This window comes from Carcharodon carcharias, chromosome 6 (assembly GCF_017639515.1).
Source record: "Carcharodon carcharias isolate sCarCar2 chromosome 6, sCarCar2.pri, whole genome shotgun sequence".
Lineage (NCBI taxonomy): Eukaryota > Metazoa > Chordata > Chondrichthyes > Lamniformes > Lamnidae > Carcharodon > Carcharodon carcharias.
The window spans coordinates 183,931,757-183,945,608 of record NC_054472.1 but is presented as its reverse complement, the minus strand read 5'-3'; the positions used below and the strand labels follow the sequence as shown (position 1 = coordinate 183,945,608).

General features: G+C 45.2%; 1 protein-coding gene across 1 annotated transcript in view; it reads left to right on the top strand.

Moving 5' to 3' along the window:
• Positions 1-12,246, top strand: part of LOC121278860 (meprin A subunit beta-like) — a 93,212-nt gene extending 80,966 nt beyond the window's left edge. Inside the window, exons 18-23 of the mRNA XM_041189316.1 lie at positions 5,470-5,931; positions 6,017-6,199; positions 7,831-7,885; positions 8,742-8,873; positions 9,783-9,990; positions 12,184-12,246. Coding sequence (XP_041045250.1) covers positions 5,470-5,931; positions 6,017-6,199; positions 7,831-7,885; positions 8,742-8,873; positions 9,783-9,990; positions 12,184-12,246 — 1,103 coding nt within the window. The remainder of the gene's footprint in view (positions 1-5,469; positions 5,932-6,016; positions 6,200-7,830; positions 7,886-8,741; positions 8,874-9,782; positions 9,991-12,183) is intronic.
• Positions 12,247-13,852: the final 1,606 nt, after the last annotated feature.

The following is a 13,852-nucleotide window of genomic DNA, read 5'->3' as shown; positions in this document are numbered from 1 at the left end:
AAGTGGCCGAGTGGCCTACTCCTGCTCCTAATTTGTAGGTTTGTATGAACCCATAAGTCAGAACATCTTTACCAACCGGGGAATTTCAACACAAGAGTGGGTGCAGACCATGAGCCATGGCTCCTGCCTTGGACATCATGGCCTGGGAAAGATAAGTGAGGAGAGACAGAGACTACTTGAGTTTTGCTGCTGCCATGACCTTTCTGTAACTAACACCTTCATTCAGAACAAACCATACCACAAGATTTCCTGAAGACACCAGATCAGGGCCTTGGCATCAGCTGGACTCTCCGAAGATCATTCTCAACACACTCAGCTACCACTGCATTGACTGTGATACAGAGAACTCCCCAGTGTACGTCAAAATTAGGATAAGACCATAAGACCATAAGACATAGGAGCAGAAATTAGGCCATTTGACCCATTGAGTCTGCTCCACCATTCAATCATGGCTGATAAGTTTCTCAACCCCATTCTCCTGCCTTCTCCCCGTAACCTTTGATCCCCTTACCAATCAAGAACTTATCTATCTCGGTCTTAAATACACTCAATGACCTGGCCTCCACAGCCTTCTGTGGCAATGAATTCCATAGATTCACCACTCTCTGGCTAAAGAAGTTTCTCCTCATCTCTGTTCTAAAAGGTCTTCCCTTTACTCTGGGGCTGTGCCCTCGGGTCCTAGTCTCTCCTACTAATGGAAACATCTTGCCCACGTCCACTCTATCCAGGCCTTTCAGTATTCTGTAAGTTTCAATCAAATCCCCCCTCATCCTTCTAAACCCCATCGAGTATAGACCCAGAGTCCTCAAACGTTCCTCATATGTTTCATTCCTGGGATCATTCTCATGAACCTCCTCTGGACCCTCTCCAGGGCCAGCACATCCTTCCAGAGATATGGGGTCCAAAATTGCCCACAATATTCTAAATGTGGTCTGACCAGAGCCTTATAAAGCTTCAGCAGCACATCCCTGCTTTTATATTCTAGTCCTCTCGAAATAAATGCCAACATTGCATTTGCCTTCCTAACTACCGACTCAACCTGCAAGTTAACCTTAAGAGAATCCTGGACTAGGACTCCCAAGTCCCTGTGCACTCCAGATTTCTGAATTCTCTCCCCATTTAGAAAATAGTCCATGCCTCTATTCTTCCTACCAAAGTGCATGACCTCACACTTCCCCACTTTGTATTCCATCTGCCACTTCTTTGCCAATTCTCCTATCCTGTTCAAATCCTTCTGCAGCATCCCTGCCTCCTCAATACTACCTGTCCCTCCACCTATCTTTGTATCATCTGCAAACTTAGCCAGAATGCCCTCAGTTCCTTCATCTAGATCATTAATGTATAAAGTGAAAAGTTGTGGTCCCAAAACTGACCCCTGCGGAACTCCACTAGTCACTGGCCGCCATCCTGAGAAGGACCCCCTTATCCCCACTCTCTGCCTCCTGCCAGACAGCCAATCTTCTATCCATGCTAGTACCTTGCATCTAACACCATGGGCTCTTATCTTACTGAGCAGCCTCCTGTGCGGCACCTTGTCAAAGGCCTTCTGGAAGTCCAAGTAGATAACATCCATTGGCTCTCCTTTGTCTAACCTACTCGTGACCTCCTCAAAGAATTCTAACAGATTTGTCAGGCATGACCTCCCCTTGATGAAACCATGCTGACTTTGCCCTATTTTACCATGCACTTCCAAGTATTCTGAAATCTCATCTTTAATAACGGACTCTAAAATCTTACCAATTACCTGTTTAAGAAGGGAGTGAGGCAAAAGATGGGAAGTTACAGACCGATTAGCCTGACCTCGGTGGATGCAACCATTGAAGTATTTTCATCCAAATCAGATCTCACATCAACGTCATCAACCCTGCTAAAAACCAGCTCCTCGACTTGATTGAACAGGTGCTCTCCTGCATTCCTGCACAGCGCAGGAGCAAAATGGAACCTATTTTGAGACACTAGCTACAATACCACACAATCAACATAGGAGAAGCAAGAGGGGAAAAATGCTGACTGGTTCGAGGCTAACATCACTGTGATGGAACCCATCATTGGAGCCAAGCAGTCCGCTTTCATTAATTACAAGAGAGACCCGAGCGAGGAGACTCTGAATGCACTAAGAAACACTCAAAGTAAAGTTTAACGAACTGCTGGGTGGTGTGCCAGTGACTAGTGCTGCAACTTTACCAGAATATCCAGCTGTCATTTGATGCAGGGAATGCTAGGGGCATGTATGATGGAATCAATAAGGCAAGAAGTCAATCAGCAAAGAAAATGGCTCCATTGAAAACAAAGGCAGGGGAAATATGAAGTTAGCAGACATTGATACTGACTCCTGGGAGACAGCTGCTGCCAGCTGTGACCTCTGGAGGCTGACTGTTTGGAAGGGCATTGGAAGGACCGAGCAAAAGCGAAAAGTTCAGCTGGCCCAGAAGAGAGCCCAGAGAAAACAGAGGCCAGCGAAATGTGCACCTTCGTAGCCCACTACCTCCCTCTGCAGCAAATATGGCAGAGACTGCCATGCCAGGGTGAAGTTCCTGAGCCACACCAAGCAGTGCTTAACACAGAGTTGACTGCCATGGCGTAAACCATCGTCTTTAAAGACAGAAGGCTGTCACTACAGCACAGAAACAGGCCATTCATCCCATTCAGTCCATGTCAGCCTTTATACTTCACTCAAGCTTTCTCATCCTTCCTCATTTAACTATCAGCATTACCCTCAATTTCCTTCCCTCTCATTTGCTTATCTAGTTTCCTATTAAATGCACCTATACTGTTCATCTCAACCACTCCTGTGGTAGTGAGTATCACATTCTCATCACTCTCTGGGTAAAGAAGCTATGAATATCCAATTGCATTTCTTAGCGCCCATCTTGATGGCCTGATGGCTTCTGGTCTGCTCTTCCCCATACGGGTGGAAACATCCTCTCTGTGTCCACTTTATTCAAACCTAGATTGTGGCTTCCTTCACGGTTATCGCTCATTATCGTTCATTTAGATACTTCCCTCCGTTTACGCTTTTCCGCCAGTTTGTTAGTTTGATACTTTGGCAGTGCTGCTGAGTAAAATTGCTACCTGTTTCACAAAGGCAGAGAAGCTGGACTCACATGAGACATTGAACTATAACATATCAGGATTAATAATGCAGCTTTGAGGATTTGCTTCAAGGCTGATTTGGTGAGGATTCAGTTGGTGAGGATTTATATATAGTCAGCAGAGAGCAAGGAAAGTAGTCACAGTGATACCACCGGTCAGCCTTGATATCAAGAAGAATAGAATACAAGTCCGGTACCGAAGGTATGGTTGCTAAATTTGCTGATGATACAAAGATAGGTAGGAGAGTAGGTTGTGAAGAGGGCTCTGCAAAGGGATAGGTTAAGTGAATGGGCAGGTAGAGTATAACGTGAATATGTCCACTTTGATAGGAAGAATAGAAAAGCAGTGTACTATTTAAATGGAGAGAGATTGCAGTACAGAGGGATCTGGGTGTCCTGATACATGAATCATAAAAAGCTAGTCTGCAGGTACAGCAAGTAAATAGGAAGACAAATGGAAGTTTGTCATTTAATGCAAGAGGAGTTAGAGTACAAAAGTTGGGAAGTTTTGCTACTGTTGCACAGGGTTTTGGTGAGACCACATCTGGAACACTCTATACAGCTTTGGTCTCCTTACTTAAGAAAGAATATAATTACATTAGAAGCAGTTCAGAGAAGGTTCACTCAACTGATTCCTGGGTTGAAGGGGTTATCACATGAGGAAGGTTTGGAAAGGTTGAGCCAGTATCCATTGGAGTTTAGAAGAATGAAAGGTGATCTTATTGAAACAAAAAAGATCCTGAGGGGACATAAGAACATAAGAACTAGGAGCAGCAGTAGGCAATTCAGCCCCTCGAGCCTGCCCCGCCATTCAATACGATCATGGCTGATCTCATTTCAGCCTCAACTCCAATTTTCCATCCTCTCCCCTCAACCTTTCAACCCGTTACTAATTAAAAATCTGTCTATCTCCGCCTTAAATTTATTCAGCGTCCCGGCATCCACTGCACTCTGAGGTGGTAAATTCCATAGATTCACGACCCTTTGAGAAAAGTAGTTCTCATCTCTGATTTAAATCTACCACCCCTTAGCCCCACAAGGGGAAACATTCGCTCCACATCTACTTTGTCTATCCCCTTTAACATCTTATTAGATCTCCTCTCATCCTTCTAAACTTTATTGAGTATAGGCCTAAACTGCTCAGAATCTCCTCATAAGAAAAACCCTGCATCTCTGGAGTCAATCTAGTGAACCTTCTCTGAACTGCCTCCAATGCAAATATATCCTTCCTCAAGTAAGGGGACCAAAACTGTGACTTAACTTGATAGGGTGGATGCTGAGAGGATGTTTCCCCTTTTGGGAGAGACTAGAACTTTGACTCTGAATCTCTGAAGAAGAGTCATAGGGACTCTAAACATCAACTCTGTTTCTCTCTCCATAGATGCTGCCAAACCTGCTGAGTTTTTCCAGCATTTTCTGTTTTTATTTCTGGAATTGTCGTTGTTGGGTTCAGAGCTGTATGCTTATAATGTGCATCTCTGTAAATAAATGCTTATAAAAGTGTGTAAAGATTGGCTCCGGTTCTATCCTTCACCAATTTGCTTTCTGGAATGTAACATATCAGCCTTGGAAGGAGAGGAGTGTAGATTTACTATAGAATGATACCTGAACTCTAATCTATGAGGACACAATAAACACATTAGTGTTATCTTCCCTGGTGATTTGATCCAAGTTTTCATGATATTAAGGGGAATAGATAGGGTAGATTGGGAAAAACTGTTTCTGCTGTTTAGAGTCTGGCGCTAGGGCACAAAGTCTAAAATTTAGAACCACAGTCTAAAATTTAGGACTGAAATTAGGAAACACTTCTACACACAAAGGGTGGTAGAAATTTAGAATTCTCTTCTGTAAATGGCAATTGGTTGTTAATTTTAAAACTGAGGTTGATAGATTTTTGTGAACCGATGTAAACAGGGATATTGGGTAGGAGTGGATATATGTAGTTTGGTTGCAGATGATAATCTCATTAAATGGTGGAACAGGCTCGAGGGGTTAAATGTGATAGAAGTGTAATTGGTGGGGTTGAATAACCATTTCAGTTATCATGCTTCGAGTTTCTTAGGTTGAGTATAGGAGAAGTGCAGAGGCAAAATTTGGGCACAAATCAGAAACACAACACATTTCAACAAATAGGGGTCAATATTCATTTTGGGTGCATAGAAATGAACAACAAAAGTCATGGCCATGTACCATTCAGGTAGACTCACAGCAGAATGCAAATGGAATTATTGATCAAACAGAGCAATCAAACCCTATCAGTCACCATTCTTACTGATACAGCCTGCATCTACCGTAATCAGAAAGCACACAAGATCAAAGTGGTGTGGAGGTTGCGGAAGAATATTTTTTAAATCTGCTTTTTCATATTTATAACCAGGAGCAGGTCTGAATTATTGGCAGCTTCACCACGTTAGCTTGGCTATCTCCGACAAGTTCCGTGTTGTGTTCGAAGGAGTGAAAGGGACTGGTAGCTCCACTGGAGGAATCTCAATTGATGATATTAACCTCTCGGAAACGCACTGCCCCACACATGTGTGGCACATCAAGAACTTTACCCACCTTTTAAAAACAAGTCCATCGGGGAAAGCCGGCAAAATTTACAGCCCAAGATACTACTCGAGCGACGGATACGCCTTTCAGATTGCCGTGTATGTAAATGGGACGAGCAGACGGCCCTTTTACCTTGCTGTATTTTTCCATTTGGTCAGTGGAGTTAATGATACCAATTTACAATGGCCATGCCCTTGGAAGCAAGGGACTATGCTGTTAATGGATCAACATCCAGATATTAGGCGTCGCATGTCCCATCAAAGAAGTGTAACCACGGACCCCAGTGAAGGTCAGTCAACTTCTTAATTAGCCTTTCTGCATTCATTTCATATTTTGACTGTCCATGTTAATTATGGTCTGACTTTTCTTCATAGGCAACCAAACATTCCACATTTGGGACAGGCCAGACCTTGTAGGAGATTTAGTGACAGAGTCCGATGGCACCTCGTACTACCGGGGGCCGGGAAAAGGAACAATGGTATTTTTGTCCCATGAGAGATTGAAAAGCAGAGAGTTCATCAAGGGAGATGGCGCCTATTTCCTATTAACCATGGAAGGTACGATTCTATATTCTGGACATTTTTACACCTTATGGTTCAAGAACTTTCAAGTAGGAAAAGGCCATCAAATAGTAAAACAGCATCTATTAGTCACTTGGTAGTACAGAACTTGAGTATTGTTGAAAAAAATACATGCTGTCAAAGCTTTAAATCATCCACACAAGAATGCCAAACTTCAAAAGGTGCAACAATTTATACTTCATGAGAAAAGGAGACTGATTGGTTGGTAAGTTGACTCTGATTGGTTGAGGAGTTGCTATGGCGAATGCACCAGGGAACTAGTGTCCCCTATGCTTTTGTTTCATTCAATGAAGGTGCAGTGAGTGCTCATGTTCCTTTTGCCTGCAGAGGACAGGTCCTGTGTATGAATATATGCAGTTTTCAGCAAGCGTAAGTGAGCTACATTGCAAGACCAATTGATAATCTTGAATTGATTCTTAGTGTACTTCTTAGCACACTCAGGATTGTTCAGCAAGTGTTGCCTAATTGCAGAATCACACTTAATGTTAGACATCATGTTCTGCATTTTGCAAGTATGAGCTGGTTGAGTACAGCCAGTCCTCTACCTATTGTGGACAGCCAGAGGGATGTGTTTTTCAGCAATTTCCAATTATCTAATACAAGATTTCTTTTTATTCATTCACGGAATGTGGGCTTCACTGGCTGGGCCAGCATTTATTGCCCATCCCTAACTAACCTTGAGAAGGTGGTGGTGAGCTGCCTTCTTGAACCTCTGCAGTCCATGTGGTGTAGGTACACCCACAGTGCTGCTTGGGAGGGGGTTCCAGGATTTCAACACAGTGACCGTGAAGGAATGGTGATATATGTCTGAGACAGGATGGTGAGCGACTTGGAGGGGAACTAGCAGATGGTGGTTGTTCCCCTGTATCTGCTGTCCCTGTCCTTCTAGATGGTGGATGTCATGGGTTTGGAAGATACTTTCAAAGCAGCCTTGGTCAGTTGCTGCTTTTGGTGATATTCTTTTGGTGATGTGGAATCCAGAACTGCAGAGAGTTCATTTATAAAGAAAACAAGAATTTGCATAAAAACAAAAAACTGCGGATGCTGGAAATCCAAAACAAAAACAGAATTACCTGGAAAAATTCAGCAGGTCTGGCAGCATCGGCGGAGAAGAAAAGAGTTGACGTTTCGAGTCCTCATGACCCTTCGACAGAACAGTTCTGTCGAAGGGTCATGAGGACTCGAAACGTCAACTCTTTTCTTCTCCGCCGATGCTGCCAGACCTGCTGAGTTTTTCCAGGTAATTCTGTTTTTGTTAAGAATTTGCATACCTAATTGCAAAAAACGTAAATCATTTTTGAATAAGTAAGTACATTTATTGTGACTTTGGTTAATAAATAACCATCATTTTGCGAAACATGATGATAAAGTCATTCTTGACATTGCTGAGCTCTGCAGGATGAACAGTGCAACAGATTAGAGGTTAACTGCTGAAAGAAACCTGCACACATATCGTAATGAAGTAAAATTGCATTGAGTCAGATGTGAAGACACGACTGTGCATAGTTGGCAGAACCTCAGTCCTGATAAAGGTTTGCAGGTGGGGAGCCCATAAAATGCCATGGGCGCCTACCCTCCTACACTGCCCCCTGCTGCTATTTTACCAGCGGCGGAAGTGCGGTCAGGCAACCTGCCCCCTGATGAGCCAATTGAGGTCCTCAGGTAGACAACTATTGGCCACTTAAGGGCCTCACCCTCCTGCTGTTGGATTTTAACTAATGGTGGGAGAGGTCCACACCAAACATCCAGTCCAGTAGCTTTCACTGTGCAGGCTGCTGGCAGCCAAGGGTCGGGGTGCCTCTTTAATGGGCTCCCTGGATTCATCAGAAGGCCCCAAGATACTCTCCTGACCCCAGATCCCCCCCAACCCTGCTCGCTCCCCCTTCGCCTGGGCCTTCCAGCCTGGCCCAGGTGATTTCTCCCTCCCCCAACCCCCCATCCTGCCACATCCCACATCCCCCCCCCCCCCCCCCCCCCCCCCACCCTCCGCCAACCACCATTTTCTTAACTCCAGCTCCATGGTTCCTGAACATTGGGCTGCAGTTCCAACAGTGGTCACTGCTTCTGGTGGCGCTGCTGGGGCCAGACAGCTGCTGGCCATTTGATTGGCCAGAGGTTCTCTGAGGCGGGGCTTCCTGCTGAGATGGCGGCTGGGCAGAAGTCCCACCTTAAACTTATTAATGGCCAGACGGAATCCGCTAAAAGAGGGGCGAGCTTGCTCCCGCCTCTTTTCATCGAGGGGGTGGGGAGTGGAGTGGTGGGGTAGGGCCCCATAAAATCCAGCCTGTTAAACTGTCTCTCTCTTCCTGACCTGTTGAGCAGGTCCAGCATTTCCTGTTCTCATTTCAAGTTTCCGGTCTCCATGTTATTTTGCTTTTTGCATGCTTCACGTCACTGAGATTTGACAGGTATTGTACTTTGCTCTTTTAGACGTATCCCATCTAGTTGGTCCCCAACCGACACCATCAAGACCGACTCCCACCTCCCCCTCTACTCCCACCTCTCCCTCTACTCCCAGTGCCAAACCCACCGCCAGTGCTACTGAAGGCAGCACCACTGAACCATCAGCTGAGATTCCAGGATTATGCTCTGACCTTCAGTGTCAAAATGAAGGTATCTGCGTTGTAGATAATGGAGAACCAGTATGCAGGTAATGCCTTCTGTTATTGTTCCTGTGTTGGACTGGTTATTAAAAACTAGAAAATTACTACAAAGAATTTTTATGCACACAGCACCTTTCACAACCTCAGGTTTTTTTTTTATTCGTTCATGGGGTGTGTGTGTCATTAGCTGGACCACCATTGCCCTCAAGAACTGAGGGCATTTAAGGATCAGCCGCATTGCTGTGGGTCTGGAGTCACATGTAGGCCAGGCCAGGTAAGGACAGCAGATTTCCTTCCCTAAAGGGCAAGAGTGGACCAGATGGGTTTTTGTGACAATCATTAGACATTTAATTCCAAATTTTTTTTTTAACGAATTCAAATGTTACCATCTGCTGTGGTGGGATCCGAACCCAGGTCCCCAGAACGTTACCCTGGATCACTGCTCCAGTGACAACATCACTACGTCAGCACCTCCCCTGTAACCTACAGCCAATGATGTGCCAAGTGTATACAGTGTTGCGATGTAGGAACTGCAACAGCCAATTTGTGCACAGCAAGCTCCCGCAAACAGCAATGTGACACTGACCATGATGATCTGCTTTTTGTGATGTCGATTGAGGGATAAATATTGTCCAGGATGCTCCCTTGCTCTTTCTCGAATTGTGGCCTCTCGTTCCTCTGAAATGGCAGACAGAGCCACCCCTACCTCTCACATTGGGGCTACAGAGCTGCCAGCCCTCTGGTTAAGCCTGTGGCACTGGGAGCAGGTCTGCCATCCTTAATGGCCTGTTCCTGTGCTGTAAAGCTCCATGTAACCCTTAAGGAAATTCCAGGCGTATTCATTAGTTAATATTCAAAATAAAGAAACTCCTTTCTTCCTCGCGACTGCATGTATCATCCTATTAAAGTATTCATGTGCCTCAGTAGCTGAGATATTACCCACTATTATTTTACAGGTGTACAACAGGTACGGATTGGTGGTATTCTGGCAAATACTGTGAGACTCATAGCAAACAGGAAGACACTGTTGTAATTGCAGTGGCCTCATCCATATCTGTGTTCCTGGTCATGCTGATAATCACATTGCTTAGTGTATACTGCTTGAGACGAAAATATCAGAAGGTGGGCAAGAATGATGGAGAACAAGGAATGGGTGTCATCAACGTAAGTGTTTGAAATCAATCCTTTAACGATTGATTTTGAGCGAACCCAATATTCAAATACATCAAGTGCAGCTGATGGCAAATGTAAGTGCTAACTTACTAAAGCAGATAGACAAAAAAAATCCCCCCAAAAAGTATTGATTATCTCACAACATAAAATGCATTTCACTGAAAAAAAATAATGAAAAATTGGCACTGTGCCAGACAAGGGACTATTAGGACGATGACCAAACATTTGGTCAGAGAGATGATTTTTCAGGAGAGTCTTAATCATCTGCAGATGTAGTGTGTAACTGCTAGGTAATACTTGAAAATTTTCTGTCATTTTTTTCAGCATTATAACCCCCTATTCTTATCCACCCCCCCCACCCCCTCTGTGACCTCCCCCTCATCCCCAACAGCAAAGAGGCCTCCAGGTGAGGACTTAGTCTGACTGGGTCCTACCCCAAATTCCAGCCCCTCCCTCAAAGCACCCACAAATTATTTTCTTGGAGCCCCACAGCAGCAGAAAATTGGCTTCGCTGACTCATTTCTGCAGCCTTCAGCAGCTCTCCAATACCTTACCCACATCACCGTTCTGGGGGAGTGAATTTAGGCAGGAACTGCTGGCCAGCTATCCCGCTTTGGCAGCATCACAGACACGCTGGATTCCCTCCTGGCCCAGTGTCCACAACAGAGCCTTGCAGATTGGTCACTGGGTCGCAAGCGGTAGTGCACCTGCCAACTTTAATTTTCTTTTCCCTCCTTAATCCAGGGATGTTTGTGTTTATTTTATTCATTCACGGGATGTGGGCTTTGCTGGCTGGGCCAGCATTTATTGCCCATCCCTCGTTGCCCTTGAGAAGGTGATGGTGAGCTGCCTTCTTGAACCGATTTAGTCCATGTGGTGTAGGTACACCCGCAGCGCTGTTAGGGAGGCTGTTTCAGGATTTTGACCCAGAGACAGTGAAGGAACGGCCGATATATTTCCAAGTCAGGATGGTGAGTGACTTGGAGGGGAACTTCCAGGTGCTGGCGTTCCCATGTGTCTGCTGCCCTTGTCCTTCTGGATGGTAGCGGTCATGGGTTTGAAAGGTGGAAATTCCAAAGTGACATCCCATCCTTCCTTAACTACAATCAGATAACTCAGCACATTCAGGGGGAATCATGCCCCTCTGTTCTTTCTAGTTAATCTGTAACCTGGGCAGTGCACTTGTCAAGGGGCCAATTAAAGGAGTTGGTTTTACAAATTATTGCTGTTTCTTTCGATAGGTCTTCTCAGTGTATTATTTCTGAGTCTAAACTATTATAAATGAATTGTCTTTACAACAGACTGCAATGTGAAAAAACTGGAGAGAATCTCAAGGCTTTGGGAAGATCACGGGAAGACATTGGGAACAGTGGAACTAAGTATATCATAATCAATTAGCGAATGGTGATTTTTCTTTAAAGACATTCGCCATTCTCTTGAAAGTTCTACAAAGATACATCCCATCACTTGATGGTTTGGAGACAAAATCTAGTACTCAGCAATGCAACAAAATGCCAAAGGAGAATTACCAAAAATAATGCAACAATTACATACAGACATAGGAATTAGGAGTAGGAGTAAGGCCACTCAGCCCCTCAAGCCTGTTCCGCTATTCAATAAGATTATGGCTGATCTGATTGTAACCTCAGCTCCACATTCCCACCTCCCCGCCCCCTTGCTTATCAAGATCCATCAGCCTCAGCCTTAAAAATATTCAACGACTCTGCTTCCACCGCCTTTTGAGGAAGAGAGTTCACAACCCACTGAGAGAAAAAAATTCTCTTCATCTCTGTCTCAGACGGGCGACCCCTTATTTTTAAACAGTGACCCCCTAGTTCTTAAGCTTAGACTAGACATGAAAATACCGAAACATTTCCCACTCCAGTTCAGGGTGTTTTACTGATTCCCTGATGGTGCTTTCTCACATTGTCAAAGGGCATAATTCAAGATTTAAGAATGTAATCTAAGGCCATGTTAGCAATGATCTTTACAGTGATTCCGAACTCAGTATGAATTTTGAGGAAGAACACAATTACTGCGGAAATGCTTTCATTGTCTGTAAACTATTTTCAAGAACTCTTCTAATTGTGCCATTAAGTATACCAACCAATTTCATTGAAGTTTAATTAAACAAGCAATCCCTCATAAAAATTAAGTCTTGCGTTTGCCATCATTCCTCACTAGGAGGCAGTAGCCAGCGATCTGACGGTGATAGGTTTTGCGATCGAAGGTTCAACTCCCCACTGATTGTGGGTCAGAGTTCAAGCGTCTGGGCAGGAATTTCATCCCCCCCCCCCCCCCCCCCCCGACACGGGGGTCAAATGGAGGTCCTGACCACACATAGGATTGGGAATGCTCTGGTAGTGATTTCTCCAAAATTGGCCAAGATCTTGGCCCGTCATCCGCTTTAGGGTGGTGGGTGGGTTAACGAAGCTGGAGGCCTGGAGGAAGCCCTCCAGCTTTGAAGAAATGGCAGCCTGCATTTTAAGGTAAGCAAGAGAGAGAGGGCAACATCTCCAACTTAAATAAAAATTATAATCAGAGGTTAGTTATGTTACCATTGCATGGTGGTGGGGGTGGGGGTGTGGTGTGGGGAGAAGACCCTTCACCACAGGGTGGCCTGCAGCTGCAGTAAAGCCAGGCAGGTTGGGTAGGCCTCTATTCCCGCTGGGGAGCTGGTCCCCTGGCCTACCATCGGGAGGCCGCTGAAGCAGGCAGCTGTGCTAGCTGTTCCCCTGGCACCTCTGATAACCTGGCTCCAGTGGTCTCCGACATAGACTTGAACGGCAGGCGTTTTAAAGGGCTTTCGTTGCAGTGACCCGCTGCTTTCAGGCAGATAGCCCTTACTCCTCCTTCACCCCACCACCGGGAAAATGGCCCCGAGGCAAGGAGGCTGCCGGCTGGAGGACTGACACGGTAGCCGGCGGTGCAAAGTTCCATGCCAGCCCCTCCCCGTGGTCAGCCACACCAGGGCCTAGAATTAGCTCTTTGTCTTTCTTCCCTGCTGAATAGGAAGAGCCTGATGTGGAAACGATGGTCGAGGGAACTTATCCCTTCCAAAGGTTACAGTGGGTCAGCTCTGTGAACAGACACCTACACTGTGACTGGTTGTGTCATTTGATTTAGCTCTCAAAAGAGCAATGGAGGTTAGATTGAATTTTAATGAACACTGTTGGTCATTGCACTTAGTAATTTATTACTAACTACTAACCACGTCAAGGCTTTCACCTAGCTTTGTGTTACTATCAGTCTGCCCTCCACTGAATAGGAAAAGTATATGAGGGGGAACATGCAAATTTACAGTATCCAGTGCGCACAGAAATGTTATTGTCATGACACATGTCAGGCTGGGCAATAAAGGTAACTCTTTGATCGTAAGGTATATAGGCTCCACTGACGCAAATATAAGAGAATATCTATAGCTTCAATAACACTGAAGAAGCTTGACACCATCCAGGCCAAAGCAACCCGCTTAGTCAGCACCCCATCCACCACCTTAAAAGATTCATTCCCTCCACCACTGATATAGCACCGTACATATGCCAACTAGAAGATACACTGCTGCAACTTGCCAAGTCTCCTTCAACAGCATCTTTCAGGCCTGCCACATCCACTGCCTCGAAGAGCAAGGGTAGCAAACTATTTTTCTAGGTTGAAGGTACTATATGCTAAGTGCAGGTGGTTGTTGTTGCAATTTCAGATTTGCAAGTCCAGCATTTATTGCCCATCCTTAATTGCCCTCAAACTGAGTGGCTTGCTCGGCCATTTCAGAGGGCAGTAAAGAATCAACTGCATTGCTGTGGGTCTGGAGTCACGTGTAGGCCAGACCAGCTAAGGAGGGCAGATTTCCTTC